This window comes from Hirsutella rhossiliensis (genome assembly GCF_020360975.1).
Source record: "Hirsutella rhossiliensis strain HR02 chromosome Unknown scaffold00017, whole genome shotgun sequence".
Taxonomy (NCBI): Eukaryota; Fungi; Ascomycota; class Sordariomycetes; order Hypocreales; family Ophiocordycipitaceae; genus Hirsutella; species Hirsutella rhossiliensis.
Window position 1 is genome coordinate 654,997 of NW_025408683.1, and position 26,655 is coordinate 681,651.

Here is a 26,655-nt window from a genome sequence, read left to right on the forward strand (position 1 = left end):
TACGTTTAGTAATTTCCTCCTTTAATTATATAACGCGGTCTTATAAGCGTTTCGTCTCCTCTAGCTACTTAATACGCGCTTATAGGGCCGTAAGCTTTTCTTTATAAGTTAATAGTCTTACGCTTATAAGTAGCGATATCTTCGATATAGTTAGAATATTATCTATAATAGGGGTTTATTCTAAGGATATATCTTCCGGTTTATTATCTCCTAAGTAGATACCTAATATACGTAATAAAGAGGCCTCGACTAGTTAACTACTATATCGCGCTATAAGAGCGTTACGTAGTCTTCTCTAAGTAGCTATCTTTACTAGGTAACTAAAAAGGGAAGCTTTAGAAATTATAAGGGAATACGTATTACGGTACGATTAGTTAGGTAGTAGAGATAGCTAGAGGTACTACGCTATATATATTATACTCTCCTTATCGTAAGACTAAAGCTTACTAAAAGAGGGATTTTTCCTTTTTAGTTAAAGTAGTAAGAGGTCTATAATATATAAGCGGGGTAGGCACGATTCCCTACTAATACCCTATTAATATATTAGTACTATATACCTAAGTACTTTATTAGCCTATACCTCCTAGTAGCGCTTTTATATATATATATATAGTAGGTAATTATAGCCTTTAGATTAAATATAGCCTTAACCTAGCCTTAGTCCCTTTAATAAGCTCTCGCTAAGGTATTAAATATAACCGCGATATCTTTACTTTAAAGGCGCCTCGCCGTTATAGCGTAAGTAGTATTTAAGGCTATATTTACTACCTTTACTATATCTTTTAGTTCGCGGCTTAGGATTTTAAGCGGTGCCTTAATAAGGACTATAATAATCTTATATTTATAGCGCGGTAGGACCTACTTTACCGCGGCTTTATATTAAGTTAGTCTCTTAGTCTTAGCCGCGATCGCGGCCTAGGTTCGCTTTAGGCCCCTTAAGCTTAAAGCGATAGCTAAGCGGAGTTCTTCTTTAACTACCTCTTTAATTACTTCCTTAATTATTATCTTAAAGCTCTTATCTATATAAAGTACTATTACTAATATACTACTACCGCGACTCTTTACCTTAAAGAGCCGTTTAACTATTGCCTATACCTTGCCGAACTATATACTAAGAATAAAGCCCGCGAGTTTATTATATACTACTTTTTCTATAAGGTTACTTAGCGCCTAAGAAGGTATCGTATCGCTACCTTAGGTTTATTAACTCGCTCTATTAAGGTATATAAATTTAAGCGGCGTCTCTTTATACTATACGCTTTAGTTAAGCCTAGTATATTAAGGGCCGCTACCGCGTCTATATACCCCTTAGCCTCGGTATAGTATTATTACTAAGGGTAATTAATACTATTAAATTAATTCTTAGTATTAGTTAGTATTTTAGTCGCGATATATACCCGCTATAAGTATATATTAGTTTTATAAGAAGTTTTTTTTTATCCTTATTATTATTATCCTTATTAGCCTTATCCTTAATAGCGGCGGCGGCGCGCTTTAAGGCGCTAAGTTAGCCTTTTAAGCCCGCGAGCTAGTTAGTAGTAGCGGCGGCTTTAAGGGTAGAGGGGCAGCGGCTAGCTTTAGCGGTAATAGCTAGGGTAGTAGTAGTAGCGGTAGTAGCTATAGCTAAAGGGACCGCCGATAAGGTAATAAAAGCGGTATCCTTAGTACTAAGGGAGTTAGTAGTAAAAGTAAGAGAGTAAAAGGGAAAGAACTTACTTAAAGATAAGCCCTTAGCGCTTTAAGGTATAAAGGTTATAGTAAGCGGCTATAGCAGCTATAAAGAGCTTCTTAGTAGCCCCTTATACCTACTTATATATACTAGCCTTTTAAGCTAACTCTATAATAAGTAAGATAGGAGGCGCTGCCTTATAAGTATAGCTAGTATATATATACTAGTAATAGCTACTACTATAGTAGCGCTTAACTTAGTTAGCGTAAGGGAGCTCTTACGATATATACTATATATAAGGGGCCGCGTAAGCGGCTCTAGCTTATACTTAGCGCTTATACTTTAAGAGGTTAGCGGGAAATATTTATTATACTTATTTAACTATAGACTTATAAGGGTAGCGGAGATAGAGGTAGGGGCTAAGTAGCTAGGTATTATAAGTAGCGGTAAAGATAACGTTATTACCTTAAAAGGCAATATAAGGGTAGCTAGTATAGTAAAAGTAATAGCAGCGGCGGTAAGTATAATAGTAAGAGCATAGGTAAGAGTAGTAGTAGTAGCGGAGTTATAATTAGCTATAGCTAATATAGCGTTAATAAATAACTCTATATACTTTAAAAAGAAAGAGGTAAGTAAGGGGGAGGTAGATATATTTATTACGGAAGCTAGTATAATAAAATATAGCTTCTTACTTAATAAGGTAAGGAACTTACTAGTTAAAGTTATTATTATTATTAAGGCTATTATTACTCTTATAGCTATTATTATAAGTACTTATTAATAAGGTAGCTTATATAACTAAGAATAAACTAACGTCTTAGATAAAGTAAAACTTACTTATTATTATTATTACTATAGTTAAAAAAGAAAGAAAAAGGAGGGAAAGAATAAAAAAAAGATACTACCTTATATACCCCTTAGTAGAGGAAGCTACTTAAGGCTAAGGGGATAGGTAACTTAAGGCTTATATATATCTAGGCCGGCCGCCGGCCGCTTAAGAGTATATATAATAAAGTACCCCTTTATTTAAGCGGCTAGCTAGCTAATAAGTATAGAGTTAAGTACTAGCTACCTAGGTTAATAAGTATAGGGATAATAAAGCTAGTAAGGCTAGTACGATTAATAAAAGAGAGTAAGGTAAAGCTAATAGTATAAGGGGCCTAAGGCTTAATTATATAAAAGCTATTAATAAGGAGGCGCTATACTATACTAAAAGGAGGGTATTATATAAGAGTCTTTAACTATTATAGGTTATAAGCTTAGGCTATAGCCTAAGCTATATAGTTACGTATAAAGGGCCGGATCCTATATATATATATATAGGCTAGCTATATATAAAAGAGCTTTATATAGCTTATTAATATTATTTTATAGATAGTACCTATATATATACCTTTACTTACTCTATAATACTTAAGACTAATACGCTATCTATTATATAATAGCTAGGTAGGGCGGATAGGTCGGCTTAAGTAAGGGGCTTAAAGTAAAAGAAAGAGAGATATAAAGGGAGACGGTCTAAGATATATAAGAATATACCCTTATATTCTTATTTTACTATTATAAAGAAATAATAAGTATAAGGAGGCTCTATAGAATAGGCTAGTAAAAAGAGGCTCTATAATATAGTCTAAAAGGAATAACCCTTAAAGATAAAAGACCTCTATTAAATATCTATAGCTTCCTTTAGGAAAGGCAGGTCGAGATAAGCCTATCCTAATAAATAAGAATATATATAAAATATATAAGTTAATTACGAGTAGAACGGATACCCTATTACCTATTTTAGCCTAGCGGTTACGAAGATATCTACGATACGAGAATAGGTAGGGCATAGAACATTCTAGTTAAATCTACTACTTATACTAGAACCTATAGTCTTACGTTAACTATTACGCTATAATTAGACTACCTACTAAGTCTAGAAGATATACTATAGATAAAGCTTTTTAAGTACTAAAGAATATACTAGAAATCTAACTAATTAGTCTATTAGTAGGCGAGTAATAGTCTATAAAAGACAAAGGATTTCCCTAGGAGTAGTAGATAGAAAAAGGAAGTTTATAAGTATCTTTTATAACGCTATTCTTTTAATATATTATTTAGCCCTTTATATACTCGTTATAAATTCTAGACGATATCCTACCCTATACTCCGTTGACCGCTTTTTCCGCTTACGTTATTAATTACCCGATCCTACGCTTATTACTTATACCTTTTAATAAGATATAAGGAAAACATAGCTAAAGAGTAACTATAGTTAGATAAAGAGAAAGAAAAAAAAAGAATCTCTCTTTCTCTTAGCTAAATAATTTATATAAGGGAAATATATTATATAATATATTACGTAATATATTATATAATTTCTATCTTATAATACTATCTTAATAAAAAGGTAATTAAGTATAAGGAATTAAATAAGATTATTTATTTTAATTTTAATATATTATAGCTAGCTTAAGACTATTATAAAGTTTTATAAAGGTTTTTTTTAATAAATATTAAATAAAAGAAATAAATAATATTAAGATAATACCCTTATAGTATAGTAGTTATATACCTAGGAAGTCTACTATATTATTAATTATCTATTAAAAGGTAGCTAGTATATTTATAAGTCTAAATAGTATTACTAGATATTTAAATAGTCCGAATTTCGTTTTAAAAGCTATTATCTATTTATATCCCTTTTTTATATATATTAAGTTATAGGTGCCTTTAAGATCGAGGGCTATAAACTATTTTTTACTATATAGTCGATCTTATAGTTCTAATAAGCGCGCGATTAATTTTTAATTAAACTAATAGACTACGCTAACCTACTTATTAATTAGCTAATTAGCACTTTTAAAAGCGCTTATAAATATACTAGTAGTCTAGCCCCGCTATAAGTAGGCCGGCTTAGACCTCGCTTACTTAGACTTAATAACGAATTTATTAAGACCTCCCCTTAACCTTAGTCTAGGCCCCCTAACTAGGAAAATAAAAACCTAAGGCTAATACTAGTAACTTAATAAGTATAGCGTAAAGCTAGTATAATAACCTAACTACTAGCTTAGCTAAAGGCTAGTATTAATAAAAATAGCCCGCTAAGCCTTATAATAGAAAAATAAGATAGAGCCTAAGAAGATATTATTATAGGATAAGGTTAAGGATAATTATATAATTAACTATTAACTAAAAACGCTTATATTACCGATTAACGCTATATACCTTATATATATAAAGGAGTTACTTTCTAAGGTTACTTTATAGTAGGGCTAACGTAATTTTAATTAACTAAAACGATATTTACGATAGCTAGTATAAGATTCCTATATATTATAACCGCGACTTAATATAAAGGTAGACTAGCTATAAAAGAAGGAAGGGTTTTCCTTTAAGTACTTTAGTTTTTCCCTCTTATTTAACGCTAAAGTTTTAAATACCTTTAAATAGGTTACTAGTATAATCTTAGTTAATTAATATTAAGATAATATAATAATTAATTCCTTACTATAATTATTACCTTTAAAATATTTAAATAACTTTACCTTACTTATTTACCTTCTTACTATAAATTAATTAAGATTATACTAGTAACTTATTTAAAGGTATTTAGAACTTTAGTATTAAATAAAAGGGAAAAACTAAAGTACTTAAAAGAAAACCCTCCTATCTTTTATAGCTAGTTTACTATTATACTAAGTCGCGGTTATAATATATAAGAATCTTATACTAGCTATTATAGGTATTATTTTAGTTAATTAGAATCGCGTTAGCCTATAACGACCGGTATTATTCCTAAGGGATAAACCTATCGAATAGTTTATATTAGTAGATATAATAGGGCGTGGTCTAAGTAATAATAAGTATATTATATTAGTAATAAGTTAGAGGTTATAGACTATAAACTATAACTAGGTAATTAGAATTAGAGATAGAATCGTAATAAAGATCTATATTAAAAGCTAGAGAGCTATCTATCTATAGGAGTAAAAGCGGGTAGCTATATATACCTATAGAGACTATCCTTAGATTACGGTCCTAGCCGTAATCCCCTTTATAGCTTACTATAGCTTACTTATAAGCTATGCTCCTAAGTAGTAATCTATCTATATAAGGCTTACTTAGCTTATATACGCTCTAGGTAAGCTAAGCCTAAGTAACTTCTCGTCCTAACTATTATTCCGAGCTGCCTTATTATATAAATATAGCCGGCTCTCCTATAGCCCGCTAACTATAGTTATAATATAATATCTCCCCTCCTTTTAGTCTTATCTATAAGACCTACTACTACCTTAGCCGCTATATATAAATATACCCTTATCGCGCGTATATATATTCCCTATTTTATCCTTTCTATCCCTTAGGATATACTATTAATAGTATATCTAGTCGCGTATTAAAGGATCGTTCTTATAAGACCCTTAAGCGTATTTATTTAGCTAAGTCTATTAATCGTCTTAGTTTTAACGTTATACCGTATTCTTTCTATTCGTTACGCGGCTTCTACTATAAAATGCTAGAGAAATCTTTTAAGTATACTAAATATATATAGCGGGGTCGTTCCTACGATACGTCGGGCGTAGCGATTAGCTCCTATAGGTAACTTCGTTATCCTACCTATTATTTATAGCTAACGTGTTTCCTAGTATCCTAAATAAATCTAGAGTCCGATCGATTAGATAAAGAAAAAGAAATTACTAAGGAGTAAATATTAAAAGCTTAAGCCGACCTAAACGAAGCCTTAGCTTATTTAGCGCGGCTTTACCGTTAAAAGCGCTAGCTAAAGATAAAGGGTACCGAGATAGTCTATTAGGGCCTTTATTCCTTAGATAACCTTAACGAGGCTAAGCGCTAAGAATCTAAAGCGGTAGTCGATATTTAGTCTATAGGTAGATTTAATATAATTAATTAAAATGCTATTAGTTCGTTAAGCGATTTTATAATACTTAAGGTAGATTTTACTAATAGAACTATTAAAGTAGAGAACCGTAGTAGGTTAAGTACTTAAGTAGCTCCTAAGTATTTTCCTCTAGTCTATATCCCTTTTACTTAATAAGGTATTCTTATTACTAACCTTATTTTCTTATATCTAGTATTTATTTAGCTTTATATTCTTAATTATTATCGACTTTAATTTTTTCTTATAGTTTAGCGTTTCGTAGCGTTAGTTTTAATAATAAGATATAAAATATTAAGTATATCTATATTATTATTAGTAGCGAAAGTTTATAGTTAACTTTTAAAATAGTTTTCTTAACCTTAAATAGTCTAAGTTTCTTAAAATCTAATTTATTACTTAGTCGTTTTATTTTAATATTTCGTTATATAAGGTAGACTATATCTCCCTCTTAAAAGATTAGTCCTTATAATCTTTTCCGATTATAGTAAGTAAATATTCGTTCTTTAACGAATTAAAGTTCTTATTATATTTCTTTATATAATTTTCGTAGCTAATCTACTTATAGTATCGCTCGTTTTACTTATAGTCCTTATTAAGTAACCTTAAATACTTCTAGGTTATATCTATAATTAGCGTATACTAGTAAGAGCTTAGTTATTTTCGTAACTAAGCTATTATAAGCTAGTTACGCTATTAGTAGCTATTTAACTTAATCGTTTTATTTATAGCTAATATAGTATCGTAAATATTATTTAAGCGTTTAGTTAAGTTATTCTATTTATCTATCTATTTATAGGTAATAAGCTATACTAAGCTTATATTTCGTCCTTAATTATACTATAAGAGCTTACTAAAATCTAGCTATAAACGTACTTCCTTTATTAAAGATAATCTCGTTCGGTAGTCCGTAATTACTAATAATTATTTATAGGAATATATATACTAGCTCTTCTATATTACTTACTTCTTTATATAGTAAAAAGTATCTATACTTTATTAATCTATTAATATAAGAAGGTATAAGGAATAAGAGTTAAATCGGGTAATCGATAACGTAAGCGGAAAGATCGGTCGAAGGAGTATAGGGTAGGATTTCGTCTAGAATTTATAACGAGCATATAAGGGGCTAAATAATATATTAAAAGAATAGCGTTATAAAAGATGCTTGCGAACTTACTTATTCTATCTACTACTCCTAGGGAAATCCTTCGTCTTTTATAGACCATTGCTCGCCTACTAGTAGACCAATTAGTTAGCTTTCTAGCATATTCTATAGTGCTTAAAAAGCTCTATCTATAGTATATCTTCCTAACTTAGTAGGTGGTCTGATTATAGCGTAATGGCTAACGTAAGACTATGGGTTCTAGCATAAGTAGTGGATTTAACTAGAATGATCTATGCCCTACCTATTCTCGTATCGCGGATATCTTCGGAACCGCTAGGCCAAAATAGGCAATAGGGTATCCGTTCTGCTCGTAATTAACTTATGCATTTTATGCATATTTTTATTTATAAGAATAGGCTTATCCTGACCCGCTTTTCCTAGAGGAAGGTATAGATGTCTAGTAGAGGTCTTTGTCTTTTAAGGGTTATTCCCTTAGACTATATTATAGAGCCTCTTTTTACTAGCTTATTCTATAAAGCCTCCCGATGCTTATTATTTCTTTATAATAGTAAAATAGGAATATAAGGGTATATTCTTATAATTAGTAATAACGAATATACTATTATACTTAACGTTAGTTATAGGTTCTTTTAATAATAGTAGCTTTATAATATAGTTAAAAGCTATTAAATCCTATAGTTTCTCTAGTACTAGTAGCGGTTATAATTCTCTATATAGTTTATATTATTTAGCTTTACTTTATATATAAAGTTTATATTCTTTAATAACTTATTATACTACTTCTTTAAGTTATAGGAAATTATATTATCGTTTAATCCGTTCTATTATTCTTTAGATTCCTTAGTATCTATATATTAGATATTTATATATATCTTATATAACTTTATCTTATAATTTTAGTAGTATCTAGATTTTATTTTTATATATTAAAACTTCTAAATATCCTATATTATATCCGTTTAATACTTTATATTATTTTATCTATTTTAAGATCTTTTAGTAAGTTAAGTTATTAGGTTATATTTTAAATATTATATTTAGCTATCGTTGCTAGTAGTTCCTATTTTCGTTAATTTCTAAGAGCTATCCTTTCGCTATAGGTACTCCTATATTATAGTTACTTCGTCGACTAAGGGTATTAGCTCGACCGTTTTCTATTCTTTTTCTATAAATTATTTCGTAGTCGAATTCTAATAAGTATTTAGCCTATTAGATCTATCGTCCGTTTAACTATTATATTATTATAAAGTATAAGATATTCTTATAGTCTATATAGACCTTAACTTTATATTTACTTCTAAGAAGATAGTATTAAAATTCCTTAAAAGCTTAAATAATTACGAGGAATTCTTTATTATAGATAAGGTAATTAGGTTCTACGCTATATAGCTTCTTTAAGTAGAATATAATTAATCGTAGTCTTCCTTTATTATCTTTTTATCCGATTTATACTTTTAAAGTAAAGTCTAATATATTAGTTTTAAGTTCGATTTATCGTTTTAGATTAAAGGTAGTTAAGACTAGTTCTTATATAATTATAGTTTTAATATATTCGAAAGCTTCGTTAGCTTTATCGTCCTATATAAATTCTTTTTCCTTCTTTATTAAGTTATATAGTAGTACTATAATCTTTCCGAAATCTTTAATAAATCGTCGGTAGTAATTTATAAATCCTAGGAAACTTTATATATCCTTAACGTTCTTTAGTATTAGCTATTCTTTAACTAAGTTAATCTTATCTTATTATATTTATATCTCTCTTAGTAAGATCGTATATCTAAGGAAGTTTACTTCCTATATATAGAACTTACTTTTCTTTAGTTTAACTAGTAACTTTATATTTTAAAGTACGCGGAGTACCTTATAAACGTATTCCTTATATTCTTCTAAGGTATCTAAGAAGATTAAGATATTATCTAGGTATACTACTATAAAGATATCTAAGTATTCGTATAGGATACTATTAATTATCTATTAAAAGGTAGCTAGTATATTTATAAGTCTAAATAGTATTACTAGATATTTAAATAGTTTAAATTTCGTTTTAAAGGCTATTATTTATTCGTATCCTATCTTTATATATATTAAGTTATAGGCGCCTTTAAGATTAAAGGCTATAAACTATTTTTTACTATATAATCGATCTTATAGTTCCGATATAAGCGGTAATAGTATTTAGTCTTTTATTATAATATCGTTTAAGCGTCTATAGTTAATAACTAGTCGTAGCTTACCGTTTTTCTTTAAAATAAATATAACTAGGTAGCCTACTTTAGATATTAACGTTTAAATATATCCCTTTTATAGATTCTTATTAAGGTAGTCGCGTAGCGTTTATAGTTACTTTTTATTTAAGTTATAGATTTTATAGAACGTTAGCGTTATTCTATCCTTAAGATAAATTTCGTGGTCTTATTAGCTATATTTAAGTAACCCTATCTTAAGTTCTTCTTTAAAGAGTTTATTATATTTCTAGTATTCCTAAGGGATATTCTTTATTCTATCTTATAGGCTTTATTCTTTCTTTTAAGAGCTAGTTTCTCTTAACTTAAGCTCTTTATTAATTTATTTAAGGTCTTTCCTTAAAGTAGTAATAACTCTTTAGATCTTTATATTATATCCTTTATTCTATTTATATTAGATACTAGGTTATATAGCTATATTAGTTAGTACGTAGGTCTTATTAATCGATTTTATTATATCCGCTAGTTTAGTTACTATTTTCGTTTATATCGCTAAAGCCCGTAATAATTTACTTAAACGGTTATCCCTTTTATCTTATTTAGTAGCTAAATTATTATAAAATTTTACTTTCTCCTAAATCTACTAGTCTTAGAAACATACGTCTTCGTTTTAATATAGCCAGCTAGTTTTCTAGTTAATTAGTAGGTTGCTCTCCTATAGTTATAGAAGCCTTAATATAAGGTCGTGTTCTTTAATATTATAAGAAGGTATAAGTAATAAGCGTAGAATTAGGTAATCGAAGTCGTAAGCGGAAAGATCGGTCGAAGGAGTATAGGGTAGGATTTCGTCTAGAATTTATAACGAGCATATAAGGGGCTAAATAATATATTAAAAGAATAGCGTTATAAAAGATACTTTTAAGCTTACTTATTCTATCTACTACTCCTAGGGAAATCCTTCGTCTTTTATAGACTATTGCTCGCCTATTAGTAGACTAATTAGTTAGCTTTCTAGCATATTCTATAGTGCTTAAAAAGCTCTATCTATAGTATATCTTCCTAACTTAGTAGGTGGTCTGATTGTGGCGTGATAGTTAACGTAAGACTATGGGTTCTAGTATAAGTAGTGGATTTAACTAGAATGTTCTATGCCCTACCTATTCTTATATCGCGGATATCTTCGGAACCGCTAGGCCAAAATAGGCAATAGGGTATCCGTTCTGCTCGTAATTAACTTATGCATTTTATGCATATTTTTATTTATAAGGATAGGCTTATCCTAACCCGCTTTTCCTAGAGGAAGGTATAGTTATCTAGTAGAAGGTCTTTGTCTTTTAAGGGTTATTCCCTTAGACTATATTATAGAGCCTCTTTTTACTAGCTTATTTTATAAAGCCTCCCTATGCCTATTATTTCTTTATAATAGTAAAATAGGAATATAAGGGTATATTCTTATAGCCTCCCTTAAAGAGTACTAGGTAAATAGTACTCTTTACTAGTTATTTCTTTTATAGTAGAATTATCCTTATTAAGAATAAGGTATATAATAGGAATATAAGGGAAAATTTTAAAACCCTTTCTAGGAAAAACCTTAGTAAGAAAAATCCTAGTTATAGTTATAATTATTTCTCCTCTTTTTAAGTAAACCTTTATAAAGAAAAAGCCTTATAGAGTTATTATTATAGGAAACCTTTTAATAAGGAAAAACCCTATTTTTATAAGTTGTTTTTTACTAATAGGAAACCTTTTTAAAGGAAAAACCTATTAGTTATATATAGAGGAAAAGCTAAGAAAGTAAAAGATAGCTAAAAAACCTCTATTAAGGGATATAAGTTTTCTTTTAAGGCTCTTTAATTCCCTAAGGGAAAGAAGCTCTTAGAACTTAAAGAATTTTTCTCTTCCTAGTTCCTTAGTAAATATATCGGCAATATTATCTTTGGATTTAATATAGAAAATCCGAATCTTCTTTTCCCTAATATTTTCTCGGGTATAGAAGTAAGTAATATCTATATGCTTTGTCTTTTTATAAAATTCCGGATTTTTAGCTAATTTAATAGCTGCCTCGTTATCTATTAAGATAGGAGGTATAGTATTAGGAATTCTAATAGATAAGCTATTATTTATCGTATAAAATAGCCGATTTAGATATAAAGCTTCTTTATTAGCCTCCCTAAGGGCAATAAATTCAGCTTCGTAGGTTAATAGGGCTATAGATTTTTACTTCTAGTAGGCCTAACTTATAATATTTTTATAAATATAGAAATAGTATCTAAAAACGGATTTTCTATTTATAAGGTTAGACGCCTAGCTAGCGTCGGAATAACCTTTTATAAAATTATAAGTATAAGGGATATTATAATAATAAAGTATCCCTAGGTTAGGATATTTATTTAAATATTTCTAGATAGTATTTAACGCTTTAAAATACGTATTATCTAGTTTAGAAGTAAATCTAGCGTAGGAAATAATAGTATATAAAATGTCTAGCCTACTTATTATAGCTAGATATAATAGAGCCCCTATTTCCCTTTAGTAAATAAGGATTTCTTTTTACGAAGGCGTTATAGTAGCCTTTTTAAGCTTTACTCTTACTATAGTAAGCGTATTAGAAGTCCCTAAGTCTTCTTTATTATATTCTCGTATTTTATTATAAGTATATTTTTCTTAGGATATAAATATCTCCTTTTTACTTTAGTTTATAATTATATATATTCCTAAGAAGTCTCTTAGTTCGCCTAGAGGCTAAACCTTTATATAATCTACTACTTTTTAAGCAGACTATTTATTATACCTTTATTAGGCCCTATTATTAGGAGGTTATCTATATAGATTACTATCGTAATTTTATATTACGTATTTATAAATACCCCTTTATTTATAAGAAGGGCCGAAAATCCTATCTTAGCTAATATAGAGCTAAGATAGTTATACTAGAGCTTTAGGCTTTATTTAAGGCCGTATAATACTTTCTTTAATTTTACTACTAGCCTTTTTTTTTTATATAGCTCTAGAAACTATAAATAGCTAATATTATACTTATACTAGTTTTTATTAAACTAGTCTTTAGTATTAGCTCTTCGTAGCCTATAGGGATTTTTATATAAATATCCGTATCTATTTCATATATAAGGCATTTTTATATTATATTATAGTAGAGTATAATTATTAGAAATAGCTATTATAAGTAGCATTCTAATAGATTCGGGTCTTACTATCGTAGAAAAGGTTTCTAAATAATCTAGGCCGTAGACCTAATTAAATCCTTATACTACGTAGCGGGCTTTATATTTAATAATATTATTATTATTATCCCGCTTTATTTTATAGACCTAACGGCCGCTTAGGGCCTCCCTATCGCTAGGAAGAGGCTTTAATTCCTAGGTATTTTAGTTTAAGAGCTCTTCTATTTCTAGAAACATAGCTCTTTTCTATTCTATAGCTTCTTATTATAGAGTAGACCTAAGAGGGCATAGGCTGTGGTCGCGCTACTACCCCCCTCTGCTACGTACGGCGTGTTGCACGTACGCGATAAAAGGTAACGAATTAACTAAGCTGCCTAGCTTATTAATTAACCACACTTATTAACTATCTAGGCAACGCCTAGACTCTTATACTTCTAAGCTATTTATAGCCTATTTAAATGTTTTAGGCTCTATAGGATCCTTATTTTCTAGTAAAGATAGAATAATCTCTTTACTTTTACTATTTAATATAGTGTTTATTTCGGGGTATATAATATAGTCTTTATAAAATCCGTTTAGCTTCTTAGGTATATTAATACGGATTTTTAGATCCTTATTTAATCCCTTTTCTAAAAGAGGATTATTTCCCTTTTTTATAAAAGGGTTATCTTCCTTCTCTATAAGAGGGTTATCTTCCTTCTCTATAGGAGGGTTATTTTCCTCTTCTTTTAAAGAAGAGTTATTGCCTTCTTTATATATAGGTTCCCTTTATAAATAATTATCCGGGACCTTATTTATAGAAGGTAAGGTATTAAAGTCGAAGTCCTTAAGGTCTTCTTCCTTTTAATTTTCTATAAATTTATTTTCTAGGATAATAATATCTCTAGAAATTATTACTTTTCTTTTCGAAAAGTTATATATTTTATAAGCATTTTTAGTATAGCCTATAAAAATACCCTTATAAGCTCTTATCTCTAGCTTATCTAAGGGGTCTTTATTTTTATAATAAATAGTACTTCCGAAGGTCTTAATTTTCTCTAAGTCTTCTAAGGCTAGAGATTTATTTTCCTTCTTCTCTATAGGAGTTTAGAAGCCTATTCGTAAGTAAGGGGTCCTATTATATAAATAGGCTGCTATTAGAATAGCTTCTCCCTATAGATATTTAGGTAGTTTTGCCGTAAATAAAATAGCTCGGACTTTATTTAAAATAGTCTTATTAATCCTCTCTATTACTCTATTTAATTCGGGAGTCCTAGGAGGGCTAGTATAATATTTTATTCCCTTTCTTAAGTAGTAGGGTTTTATTTTATATAGGAATTCTTTTACGTTATCCGAAAAGACTTCCTTTATAGTAATATTATCCTAGTTATTTTTAACCAAGGCTTTATATTCTAAGAATTTATCTAGGGCTTCTGCCTTAGAGTTTATTAAAGATATTTCTAAATATCTTATCCCTATATCTAAAAAGGATATAAAGGAGGTATATTTATTATAAGTAGGGGTCTTTATAGGTCCCTAAATATTAATAGCAACTCTATTAAGGTAATTATATACCTTATTAGATAGGGATTTATTCCTCTTATTAGTTGCCTTTACTTTAATATAAGCCTTACATTCTTTAATTTTTATAATATCCTTCTTAGGGATAGTTATATCTTTATTATATCTTTTAAAGGTTTCTAGTAAGGCTTTAAGACTTATATATCCTAGCCTTAAATACTATAAATAAAAGTTAAGGTCCTTTTTATTATTCTTTATATTATTAATATTATATAGGAATGTCTTCTTCTTTAAGAAAGGAATTTCTAAAGAGAAGATATAAAGGTTATCTTACTATTTTCCTTTAGATATAATATTAGCCTAGTTATCTAGTAGGAAAATTTCCTTGCTATTAATAAAGGCATAAGTATTTTTAAAATACGATTAGCTTATAATATTTACCCTAATTCGGTATAAAAGGCAGTTTCTTAAGATAAATAGCCTTTTATTTTTCGGAAATCTAAAAAGAAGATCTCTATAGCCTTTAACAATTATATAGGATGCCTTTCCCTAATTAACCTTAGTAGAAATAGTTCGAAAATTAATAAGGAATTTCTTTTTTAATACTATATACCTAGTAGCACCGGTATCGTATATAAAATTATAGAAATTTCTATTCTCTAAGGTTTTATAAGGGATTTCCTTCTCTTTTACCTTATATATAAGGTCTTTAATTTAAGAGGAATTTAAAGGTCCTATTTGCCTATTATTAAATACGGCTTTTTTAAGGATATTCGAAGAGATATATACCTTTGCTTCTTCTTCGGAGCTTTTATAGCCTTTAAGGGTAGGAGGAGGAATAGAAAAATCGATTTCCGGTTCTTTATCCGTTTAATTATCGATTTCTATTTTTTCTGCTTCCAATATATATAAAGAAGAGGGTTTTTTCGTCTTCTTATCGACGTAAGAGTCTAATTCGATAGGATTTCCTTCTATAGAAGGTTTTCTAGGCCTCTTAGAAGGTATTCCTTTCTTTTAATTTTTTAAATTTTTAGAAAAGCCTTTAAGGGCCTTTTCCGGGTAAAGATAGTAGCAATCTTTAACTAGATGCCCTTTCTTCTTATAGTAAGTGCATTATAATAAAATTTTTATCTTTTTCTAGGGCTTCTTAGTAAAGAAAGCCTACTTAGGAGGATTTTCTAGAAACTTAGTCCTCTTAAATTCGTCTATAAGACTACTAGAGAGAGACTCTAGATTAAAAGCTTCTAAGTTATTTCGAAGAGCTTATATTATATCAGTTATATAGCTAGAAAACGAGCCCGAAAGGCTGTTTAAAATCCAAGCTATAATAACTACTTCTAGAATTATAATATTCCGTGCTTTTAGCTCTTTAAATACCTCTTTTACCTTATTTAGGTAGCCTTCTAGGGATTCGAAATCCCCTACCGAAGTATTAAAAAGCTCCTTTATAAGTAAGTAATTTAAGGTAAAGGAAATAGGGTTATATAGGTTTTTTAACCTATCCTACGCCTCTTTAGCATTTATTATATACTTTATTTAGGTTAAAGGACTATCTTTAATACGAAGAAAAATTAAAGTAAGTGCTTCTTCTATTTTCGAGTAATTTTCTTACTATATAGTAGTAGAAAGCTTCTCTCTAACTAAAAGAGCCTATATTTAAATAGCCTAGAAGGTATAGTTAAAACTACCCTTAAGTTTAGTAAATTCGAACTTATCCTTAGAGCCTATTTTAGATAATTCGAGGTCGTATAGTTAGTATTAGAATTTTAAAGATTTTTCGAAGTTATTACCCGACTTATAGAGAAGCCGGGCTTATAACCTATAAGAAGGTATAGGCAATAAGCGTAGAATCGGGTAATCGAAGTCGTAAGCGGAAAGATCGGTCGAAGGAGTATAGGGTAGGATTTCGTCCGGAATTTATAACGAGCATATAAGGGGCTAAATAATATATTAAAAGAATAGCGTTGTAAAAGATGCTTTCGAGCTTGCTTATTCTATCTACTACTCCTAGGGAAATCCTTCGTCTTTTATAGACTATTGCTCGCCTACTAGTAGACTAATTAGTTAGCTTTCTAGCATATTCTATAGTGCTTAAAAAGCTCTATCTATAGTATATCTTCCTAACTTAGTAGGTGGTCTAATTATAGCGTGATAGTTAACGTAAGACTATGGGTTCTAGTATAAGTAGTAGATTTAACTAGAATGTTCTATGCCCTACCTATTCTTATATCGCGGATATCTTCGGAACCGCTAGGCCAAAATAGGCAATAGGGTATCTATTCTGCTCGTAATTAACTTATGCATTTTATATATATTTTTGTTTATAAGGATAGGCTTATCCTAACCCGCTTTTCTAAGAGGAAGGTATAGTTATCTAGTAGAGGTCTTTATCTTTTAAGGGTTATTCCCTTAGACTATATTATAAAGCCTCTTTTTACTAGCTTATTCTATAAAGCCTCCCTATGCCTATTATTTCTTTATAATAGTAAAATAAGAATATAAGGGTATATTCTTATAAATATCTATAATATTAAAGTTAACTCGTTCGTTATAGCCCTAGATATTAATATTAAGGTAATTAATCTCTATATTAATAATTCTATTATTATAGTTAAAGGCCTCTCCTTTAATATTTATAAGTTTATATAGATCTTTCTTATATCTCTATATAAGTTAGTAATAATTAACGACTTTAAGTAAAACGTAATTACCTATCGCGCTATAGTCTAAAAGTATACGTATATAATATCCCGCGATTTAAATATCTAATACTATTTAGTCGCTATAGCTTACCGTTACTATATATAGGGTCCTTAGATCTTATTATATCGTGCTAGTCTATAGCCCTTTTATAGATAGTATACCTTGTTTTTTACTTAGTCTTTATTCGTTTTATTTAAGTATTCTTCTTTAATTTATTATTAATATCGTTTCTTTATATTTTTATTATATAGTATTATATCGGGGCTTAAGAGACTAATTTCTTATAGCTAATCGAAGATTTCTTATTTCTCGACGCTATATTGTTTATATTATACTACTTCGTAGTTAATTACGTACTATACTTTATAATTCTATTTATTTTCGTACTAAAGGTTAAGTTTTCGTTCTACGTTTTTCTATTTTATATATAGTGTTTTTATATTAATTCTCCCTTAGTCGAATACGGCCTATAGCCTTTATATATATTACTAATAATCTTTTTATATACCGTTATATCGTTTATACTATACTTATACTTTTTTATATTTATAAACTCTATAGTTTAAGTATATATATTCGTTATAATCTTCTTTATTATATTTAACTTATCACGTAAGTCTTTAAAAGATTAAGGGTTTAGATACCTTAAAGCGAGTAGCGTTATACTATTCTTTTATTTTAGCGTATTTATAGATTTTATATATCTCTAAAAGATATCTCGTTAATAAACCGTAATTATCGCGGTATTTAAGTAGTATACTATAATCGGGTTCTAATAATATAACTTAGTCGTTTAGGTAGCGTTAATCGATTTTCTAGTAATCTAGTTCTATACTTAGGTAGGGTTTTAAAAGTACCTATCCTTTAAACCTAACTAAGAAAGCGTCGTATTATACCTTTATCTAAAAGTATATTATATAATCTAGGTAAACGTATAATATCTATAAAATATACTTATAGTGCTTATAAGTAAGTAGTATTTATATATTGTCTTTAAATTCTTTTTATAGTTACTATTCTCGTTATAGAGCTATAAAGGTATTAACTATAGCGATAGCTATAGTATAGTCTCCTTTATATAGTACTAGTTAATATTAAATTAATATAGCTTATTAGTTTTCTATAAGAATTTAAAGCGTTTATTAAGTTTTAATTTTAAGTATTTCTTTAAATTCTTTAAAGTATAAAGCGTATTCTCTAATTATAGTATTCTCCCTTAATAGTAAGGGTAGTAGTATAAGTTCGTTCTTATCTTCCGTTTCTCTAGGTATTTCTTATTCTTTAAAGCTTATATCGTCGATACTTTATTATTCCTCCTTAAGTTATTATCTAAGTTTTATAAGTATAAGGGCTATATCTATATCTTCTTTATTATATTATTTATAGACTACCTATTATTATTATCGATTTTTATTTTATATATCTTCCTAGAATCGTTTACTATTCTTCTTAATCTAGTCTTAAGAGACTCCTTTAAAATAAGGGTATTCTAGTTCTATAAATTTAACTTATTTCTATATTTTAGGATCCCTTTATTATATTATTATAAGGGTTTTCTTTAGTAGCTTTAGGAACTATCTAGTACTATTTTTATGGCTTAAGTATACTATATATTCGTCGTCGTAGTATATAGTTTAACTAAGGAGTTTATACTTTAGTTCCTATCTATTAGTAGCGTTTAGGTATTTCTTACCTTTTAGGGCTAGTACTTAGTAGGTTTTCTTCTCCTTATAAGGTTATCTATATTCCTTAGAGTAATATCTAAGTTTCCTATAATTAAAATACTTTCCTTTACTTTTCTATATTATATTTAGATCTATCTTACCTAGGTTAGTTATATAAGCGTAGGTAATAAGAGTTTCGCGCTTCTTTTTATAGTTAGCGCGTTAGTTAAAGTTATTCCTATAAGAAGGGTTCTAGTTTCCTCTTCCTTATTTCTTTTCTTAGCGTCGCGTATACTATCTATTATCGATTCGTACTACTATAGCGATATAGTTTAAGAGGCTATTAGGTCGATCTTCCTTATAGAGTTCGTCCTTAACTTCTTCCCTAAGTCCGTCGTAGAATCGCGATATAAAGGGTTCGTCGTCTTATTTAAGTTTTAAGGTAACTTAACGGAATTTAGTAGTATAGTCCGATACTAAGGTCCTTTATCGGAGTTCTTAAAGTTTCTATTTAGCTTCTTATTCTTTATTAGTTATTCCGAATACCTTAGTAATAGCTTCTTTAAATCCTTAGAAACTAGTAAAGACTTTATCTATTTCGCTATTTCGTTATACTAGTTAGTTATCGAGATAGTCCCTTATAATAGGTCTAAACTAAGCGAGTACTATTTTAGGTAAATAATTTCCTATATAAAGTACCTTTTTAACTAAGTTCGAAAGTTTCGTTAGGTAGAACCGGTAGTAGGCCTTAAGTTAGGTAAGAAAGTCTTAAAGAGTGCTATAAGTACCGTCGAATAGTCCTAGCTACTTTAGTTTAACTACTTCTCTAAGGTCCTTAACTTATCCGTTACCTCCTCCGTTCCTAAGTAACTATACCTCTTATCGAAGGGCGATAATCTCGCGTATTATATCCTAAGGCGATATAGTAGCTCTAGAGTTAGTTAATTTAGTTTACTATATAAGTATATTAATAGTTACGATATTACTTAGAGTAACGCGGTATTATACTAAATAAGAGCTTTTAACGTATAACGACTAGTATTATTCCTAAGGGATAAACCTATTAAGGGGTTTATATTAGTAGATATAATAGGGCGTGGTCTAAGTAATAATAAGTATATTACGTTAGTAATAAGTCGGAGGTCGTAGACTATAGACTATAACTAGGTAATTAGAATTAGAGATAGAATCGTAATAAAGATCTATATTAAAAGCTAGAGAGCTATCTATTTAAAAGAGTAAAAGTAGGTAGCTATATATACCTATAGAGATTGTCCTTAGATTACGGTCCTAGCCGTAATCCCCTTCGTAGCTTACTATAGCTTACTCGTAAGCTATGCTCCTAAGTAATAATCTATCTATATAAGGCTTACTTAGCTTACGTACGCTCTAGGTAAGCTAAGCCTAAGTAACTTCTCGTCCCGACTATTGTTCCGAGCCGCCTTATTACGTGAACGTGGCCGGCTCTCCTATGGCCCGCTAACCGTAGTCGTAATATAGCCCCGCTATAAAGTAACCTTAGAAAGTAACTCCTTTATATACGTAGGGTATATAGCGTTAATTAGTAGTATAAGCGTTTTTAGTTAATAGTTAATTATATAATTATCCTTAACTTTATCCTATAATAATATCTTCCTAAGCTCTACTTTATTTTTCTACTATAAAGCTTAGCGGGCTATTTTTATTAATACTAGCCTTTAGCTAGGCTAGTAGTTAAGTTATTATACTAGCTTTACGCTATACTTATTAAGTTACTAGTATCGGCCCTAGGTTTTTATTTTCCTAGTTAAGGGGCCTAGACTAAGGTTAAGGGGAGGTCCTAATAAATTCATTGCTAGGTTTAAGTAAGCGAGGTCTAGGCTAGCTTACTTATAGCGGGGCTAAACTACTAGTATATTTATAAGCGCTTCTAAAAGCGCTAATTAGCTAATTAATAAGTAGGTTAGTATAGTTTACTAGTCTAACTAAAAATTAATCGTGCCCTTAGCTAGATTTAAACTAACTCTAGCGTTATAGCTAATAGACTTCCTAGGTATATAACTACTATACTATAAGGGGGACCCCCTTACTATTAATTTTACCTTTAAATATTTTATATATACTTTTTATATCTTTCTTTATAAGATTATAAGTTTCTTATTATAGATATAAATTTAAATCCTTTTTTACTTTATATTTCTTATTTTTTAAAGCTATATAATTAAGAGTCCTTACTTTAAAAGTAGAAAATAAATGTTTAAATAGATTAGTATTAAGAAATATATATTTAATTAAATAAACCGCGCTCCCTTAGAATCTTTAAGTATACTTAGGGAGGGGAGCTAGGGGTTATCTACCTCCGTTAGGGGAAGTGCCCACAGGGGTGAGATCTTGCCCGTCAAAGTAGCTAGAAGAGAGCATGCATCGTTACTACATTAATTACACTGCCCAGGGTCACTTCCACATGCGCTCTCTAACACCTGTTTGAGAAGGACCTATAACTTTAGTGATAACTACCAGCCACTCAGAAAGCAGCCTGAGCAAATCTCTTTACATGCTGCAGCTATCTGTATAGACATGCTTTATACTTGAGGGCTGCCTTCGCACACTCAAAGGGATGGTATGACAGGCCGACACAGCTTTCCGTGGGGTGTTTACATGGGTGTCGTGGTACCGAGCAGAGCTCAAGCCCGGGCACACTATTCAAACAGGGATTGGAGAGGTCACTGAACGTTGATGCCCGCCCTTTCCACGTGTTCGGGCACTTGATGATAGATGCCGTCGCCTGCCCAAAGTGCTGTGGTTCTCCGAGCTGGCGGGCCGATACGCTGCAAGATAACCCGCGTCGACACCCGCGAGGTCGGGCCGTCTTAGCCCACTTGTCCAATTAACGTGTCCAGCAGCGGGACAGCAAGACCCTGCGCCCGCCACAGCCCGTCCATCATGTCTCAGCCCCCTCTCCCCCATTGACACCCCGCGACTCCTTCCCAGGCCGCACGCGGTGCGCCTCGACCCAGCACGACACCCCCTCGGACGCATCCCACCGCCGAGGCTTGTCCGGCACCGAGCCTCCGCCACCACCTGCCGTCGTGGGCATGTGCCGTGGGGTGAAGCCCGCTTGCGATGCTCGTCGTTGGCGGCGCCCAGGGCCGCGAAGACGCCGGGGATGGTTGTGGCGGCGGCGTTGTCGCTGTGGACGACGTAGACGGTGCGGGTGCCTCTTGCCGAGGCCATTGCCCAGTTCCCTGGGCTTTGGGTCGGTCTCCTCTCCCTGGCTTTCTCGGGTGCTGGAGTTGCGTTGTTGACTTGTTGCAATGCCTGTCGTTGGTTGACTCGGTGTCACACTGTAAAATGTGTGGGGAGCCATGACGACGTGACATTCGATCCCACGTGCCTTGCAGGGTACGGCCAGGGAGCGTTGTCGGCACTCGGCGCTTTGTATCCGCGAAGCCGGCGATCGAAAAGGGCGCGCAGCAACGGCTTGACATCTGCAGTCCCTCTCCCCGGCCAGGTATAACGTTACACCTCCATTGAAGTCCAGTATAGCAAAAATACATTTAAGAAGCCCCGTCCCCTCCCGTCTTTGCTTCTCCGTCACGCATGGCCGCCGCTTGCCGCCTGAGACTGCTCCTCTCCCGGCCTCACAGCATCCAGCTCCGCACCATGGCCTCATCCGCCGCGCGCAAGCACGAGTTCCTCGTCGTCGTCCCGGACAAGCCCGGCATGCACGCCAAGCGCCTCGAGATCCGCCCGTACGCTGCTGCTGCTGCTGCCGCCCTGTCTCCATGCGTGGCGCCTGACTGACCAGACTGCCTTGTAGGCTGCACTTGAAGAACATGGCTCCCCTCGTCGAGTCTGGCAACTGGAAGATGGGAGGTCTGCCACGTTTCCCTTGCTCGAGCCTCTGGCCACGATGCTGATCTCCACAAGGCGCCTTGCTCAAGACCCTCCCCGTGGATGACGACCCAAACAACTTTGACTTCGCCGGCAGCACCATCGTCTGCCTCGCCGAATCCAGGGAGGATGTCCTCAAGCAGCTGAGAGAGGACATTTACAACACTTCGGGCGTCTGGGACACCGAAAAGGTCAGCCTCTTTCTCGCCCCTGTACATGTAGCCCCGGTCACTTACTCTTCCGTGGCAGGCCCAAATCTACCCCTTCAAGTGCGTCTTCAGGAACCCATAAAGCGCGTCGTGCACGGTGACAATATACTGGTATCAATTCATCTGCGGGCGACACCTTTTATACGTGCCGGTCCCCCCCCCCCTTCAATTACACACGCCCTCCTCGGTCGTCCGCGCACCCGTATTTGTAGCTTCAGCAGCATCAGCGCAGCTGACCCCGCCCCATCGCTGGAAAGGCCCAACTCTTGAAATAAACCCGGGGCAAATCGCCGTCCAAGACGTGCCATGAATAAACGCAAAATTTTCAAATCTAAAATTTGCAATCCATCGGTCCCCAATGGTCGGGCCAATCTCTGGCTGACCCCTTATCATAAGAAAATGCCATGTGGAAGGAAAGTAGCCATGTGCTGTGACACAGGCGTGTTGCGTCTCTCAATCCAGGCATCCATGTTAAATCTTAGTTTCCGTCACCCTCGGCGGCTTCTTCAGCTGCTACTCGCAAATCGTAGTTGATGTCGAAGCACTCGGCCAGCAGCTTGCTGACGCTTCCCTGGCCTTCCGGAATATCGCCATTCACCACGAACTTGCCGTCTACTCTCATGTTGTCGAGTGAGTTGAGCTTTGAGCCGAGTTAGCATGGTTTCGAGACGGGTAACCCTATCGGACAACAGCCAGAGACTGCAGGGTGACGACCCTACCTTCATGCTGTACGGGTACAGCTCTCGGACTGACGAGACACCGCCGTTGTGCTTCACCTCAACCAAGCATCGCTTCAGGGTCTGGAGCTGGTTGTATATGGGGAGAAGTGCCTCTGAGACGGGCTCCGAGGCGAGCATGAACGAGTAGATGTAGGCGTAGCTCCGGCGAATCAGGTAGAGCATTGTCCGCTGCGTCCAAAGGTCCGCTGGCCTGCCCTTGTCGTCGTAAAAGTTTCCATTCTGCCGACTCTCGTCAATCTTGTCAAGCTGGCGCTGGAAGTCGTAAAGGTCGGTCTCGCGCAAGGACCAGGCCTGGGTCAGAGATAGCTTTTCCAGGTCGTTACGGATCCCGACCAGGACATCGTATGTTGGGCGCCATTGGTCGGCCACTTTTCCCTTGCTAAAGCCTTGTCAGAAAACACTGGCGATACACCAAGACGTGAACCACCGCTCTCTGATACGTACCGCTCCAAGACGAGGTCGGACCAACTGAGACACCGAGTATACAGCTCGCAAATCTCGGCGGCTCCTTGAGGCTCAGACCCATCCTCTGCCGTGAATTTGCCGTCTTTGCGCCGCTCGCCAATTTCCAACAACTCCTTTCGCAGCTTCTGGACTTCGGTCGTGGAAAACTATAGACAGAGGGCGTCGTCAGTTTGTGGCTTCCCGAAGTCGCACATGGCGCCTTCTCTGGTGATGCATTGCCCACCTTTGTCTTGGTGTTTGCCAGAGAAATTTGGCGGAGTATGCATATCAACCTCTCGTGCATCTCAAGAAGGGGCTCCCCGATTCGCTCCAGGCGCTTGAGGAGATTGACTAGCGTCACCTGGCAAAGCTTGACTCGCTTGGACAGGAGTGTGAGTAAGTACGGAGGGTGCTGGGACTTGGAATCATCGCCGTTCTGGGCCGTGCTGATGCTCTTTTCTAGACTGCTCAGCGTCGACTTGATGCTCTCCAAGTCCTTGGCGGAGTAGAGCTCAACCTCGGTGAGATGGTCGAGGAGTCGCTTGATGGTCGAGGTCAGCGCGTAGGCGGCGGGCGCCTCGTTGTTTCGGCCGATGGTTAGGTAGAAGAGGGAAAGCAGCTGGAAGCAACTCTCCAGGATCCTGTCCACTGTTGCGCGTATGACGTTAGCTTCGAGGACAAGGGAAGCCAGGGCACAACTGATGCCATACATCTATTCTCTTCCTGTTGGTCAGATTGGGACCGGATTTCGGTGAGTTCCTTGACTTGCTCAATCGTCTGGTCGTATAGAGGAATGATGTCTTGGCTGCGAATGTATGTTGTGCGGTCCTGCTTCAGGAGCATGAGCTGGTCGCGGATGAGCACCAGGCGCTCCAAAATGGCCTGCTCCCGCGCGTCTCTCGGCGCCGGCACTGATGGCGTATCCATGCCCGTGAAATCTCGAAGCGCTTTTCGGGACTGAGCGACGGTCTATGTCGCGTGGGTAGGGCTGAAACGAGGTCAAGATGCTGCGCAGAAAACTTCTTGGTCTGTCGTCTAAGAAGCAGGTGGCTGCGGGGGAACAATGATAGGCGATCCGACCTTCTCCGGCCTCCCGAGGAGATGCGTTCCAGGCAAGTACTGGCGCGGGGGGGTTCCAGTTGGCCGACTCGACCGAGAACTCGACGGTGTTGCGGTGCTGACGGATGGGAGAAACGCAGGTGCAGCGCAACGAGAGGAGGGCTGAGGAAACAGGGATGCCGCCAAGCCCAAGTGATTCAGCTTGCAGAATAAAGCAACGGGGTACGGTGTCGAGCCGCGGCGACTGGATGCTGCACACGCAAGGTTATGTGTGTCAAGCCGGAACAGGCTGGGCTTGACCAGTGATGTGCTGCGAGTCTGAAGCACCAACCCGACACAGCGATGGCCGAGGTGGGGGAGGTGGGGTTGCTTGGATGCTTCCGTTACGTAGGCAGCAGTCGCAGATGCTGCTCGAATCTTCTGATTGGCCAACGCCGAATAGCCAATCAAAGACCGAATCACCGGCGCATGCCCCTCCCCCTGTCCTCGGAGTTCGGAAAAACAGTTCCACCTTTCCCTTTGGGCTTTAGGTCTCGAAGCCCTCCAGGCGAATTTTGGGTGCCGGGGGAATTTTCTGTGGCCTGCCCGCTCTAGTCGACATTTGAACTACAACCACCACGAACGACCCGTTTCCATCAACGCAGGCACGCCTCTCGACACAGATTACTTCTAGTCACAATGTCTGCTCCCGAGCTCGCTTCGTCGTACGCGGCGCTGATCCTCGCCGACGATGGCGTTGAAGTCACCGTAAGTCTCGGCTTTCCAGATACTCCGACGGCGGCGCGACGTCGAACACCCGTGGGACAGCTGCGCCCATTGTCCACAAACATGACGACCGCTTCCTCTTCTTGTGACGCAACGGAAATAGGGGACTCTTCTGATGATGGACGTCCCGTTCGCTAACTGGGATTCCACATAATACAGGCCGACAAGCTGCAGAGCCTGATCAAGGCCGCCAACGTCGAAGTTGAGCCCATCTGGACCTCCATCTTCGCCCAGGTACGACCCTCACTTGCAGCGCAAACTCGGCGAGACATTGGGAGCGGTGTCGCCCATGGATGAGTGTTAACACTATGGTACAGGCTCTGGCAGGCAAGGATATCAAGGACTTGCTCGTCAACGTCAGCTCTGGCAGTGGTGCCGCTGCCCCTGCTGCCGGTGGTGCCGCTGCCGCCGGTGGCGCAGACGCCCCTGCTGCAGAGGAGAAGAAGGAAGAGGGTACGTCGCTCCGGCCCCCGTTGCGCCCCGTTGAGGGTATTGAATCTCGGACTTGGCTGACATCCGGAAGTAGAGAAAGAAGAGTCGGACGAGGACATGGGCTTCGGTCTCTTCGACTAAACACCCATCACCACGACGACAGTTTTCTTGCTTCTTGTACTTCAGCTGCATGGCTTTGGGGTTCACAACCGAGCGAC

The 26,655-nt window shown here is 34.9% G+C and overlaps 3 protein-coding genes across 3 annotated transcripts; 2 read left to right on the forward strand and 1 right to left on the reverse strand.

Moving 5' to 3' along the window:
* Nucleotides 1-22,557: 22,557 nt before the first annotated feature.
* HRG_10778 (YCII-related domain-containing protein) lies at nt 22,558-23,079 on the forward strand (the record flags this gene model as incomplete). The annotated part of the gene is made up of 4 exons (XM_044869248.1): nt 22,558-22,646; nt 22,715-22,770; nt 22,825-22,979; nt 23,038-23,079. 4 exons carry the CDS (start codon nt 22,558-22,560, stop codon nt 23,077-23,079), a joined length of 342 nt encoding a protein of 113 aa, XP_044715597.1.
* Nucleotides 23,080-23,475: 396 nt separating this feature from the next.
* On the reverse strand, nt 23,476-25,108 carry HRG_10779 (UPF0662 protein C30C2.08; the record flags this gene model as incomplete). The annotated part of the gene is made up of 5 exons (XM_044869249.1): nt 23,476-23,637; nt 23,717-24,116; nt 24,182-24,348; nt 24,426-24,829; nt 24,892-25,108. 5 exons carry the CDS (start codon nt 25,106-25,108, stop codon nt 23,476-23,478), a joined length of 1,350 nt encoding a protein of 449 aa, XP_044715598.1.
* Nucleotides 25,109-25,918: 810 nt separating this feature from the next.
* On the forward strand, nt 25,919-26,578 carry HRG_10780 (60s acidic ribosomal protein; the record flags this gene model as incomplete). Its single annotated transcript, XM_044869250.1, has 4 exons — nt 25,919-25,987; nt 26,165-26,239; nt 26,323-26,458; nt 26,532-26,578. 4 exons carry the CDS (start codon nt 25,919-25,921, stop codon nt 26,576-26,578), a joined length of 327 nt encoding a protein of 108 aa, XP_044715599.1.
* Between the last annotated feature and the right edge of the window lie 77 nt (nt 26,579-26,655).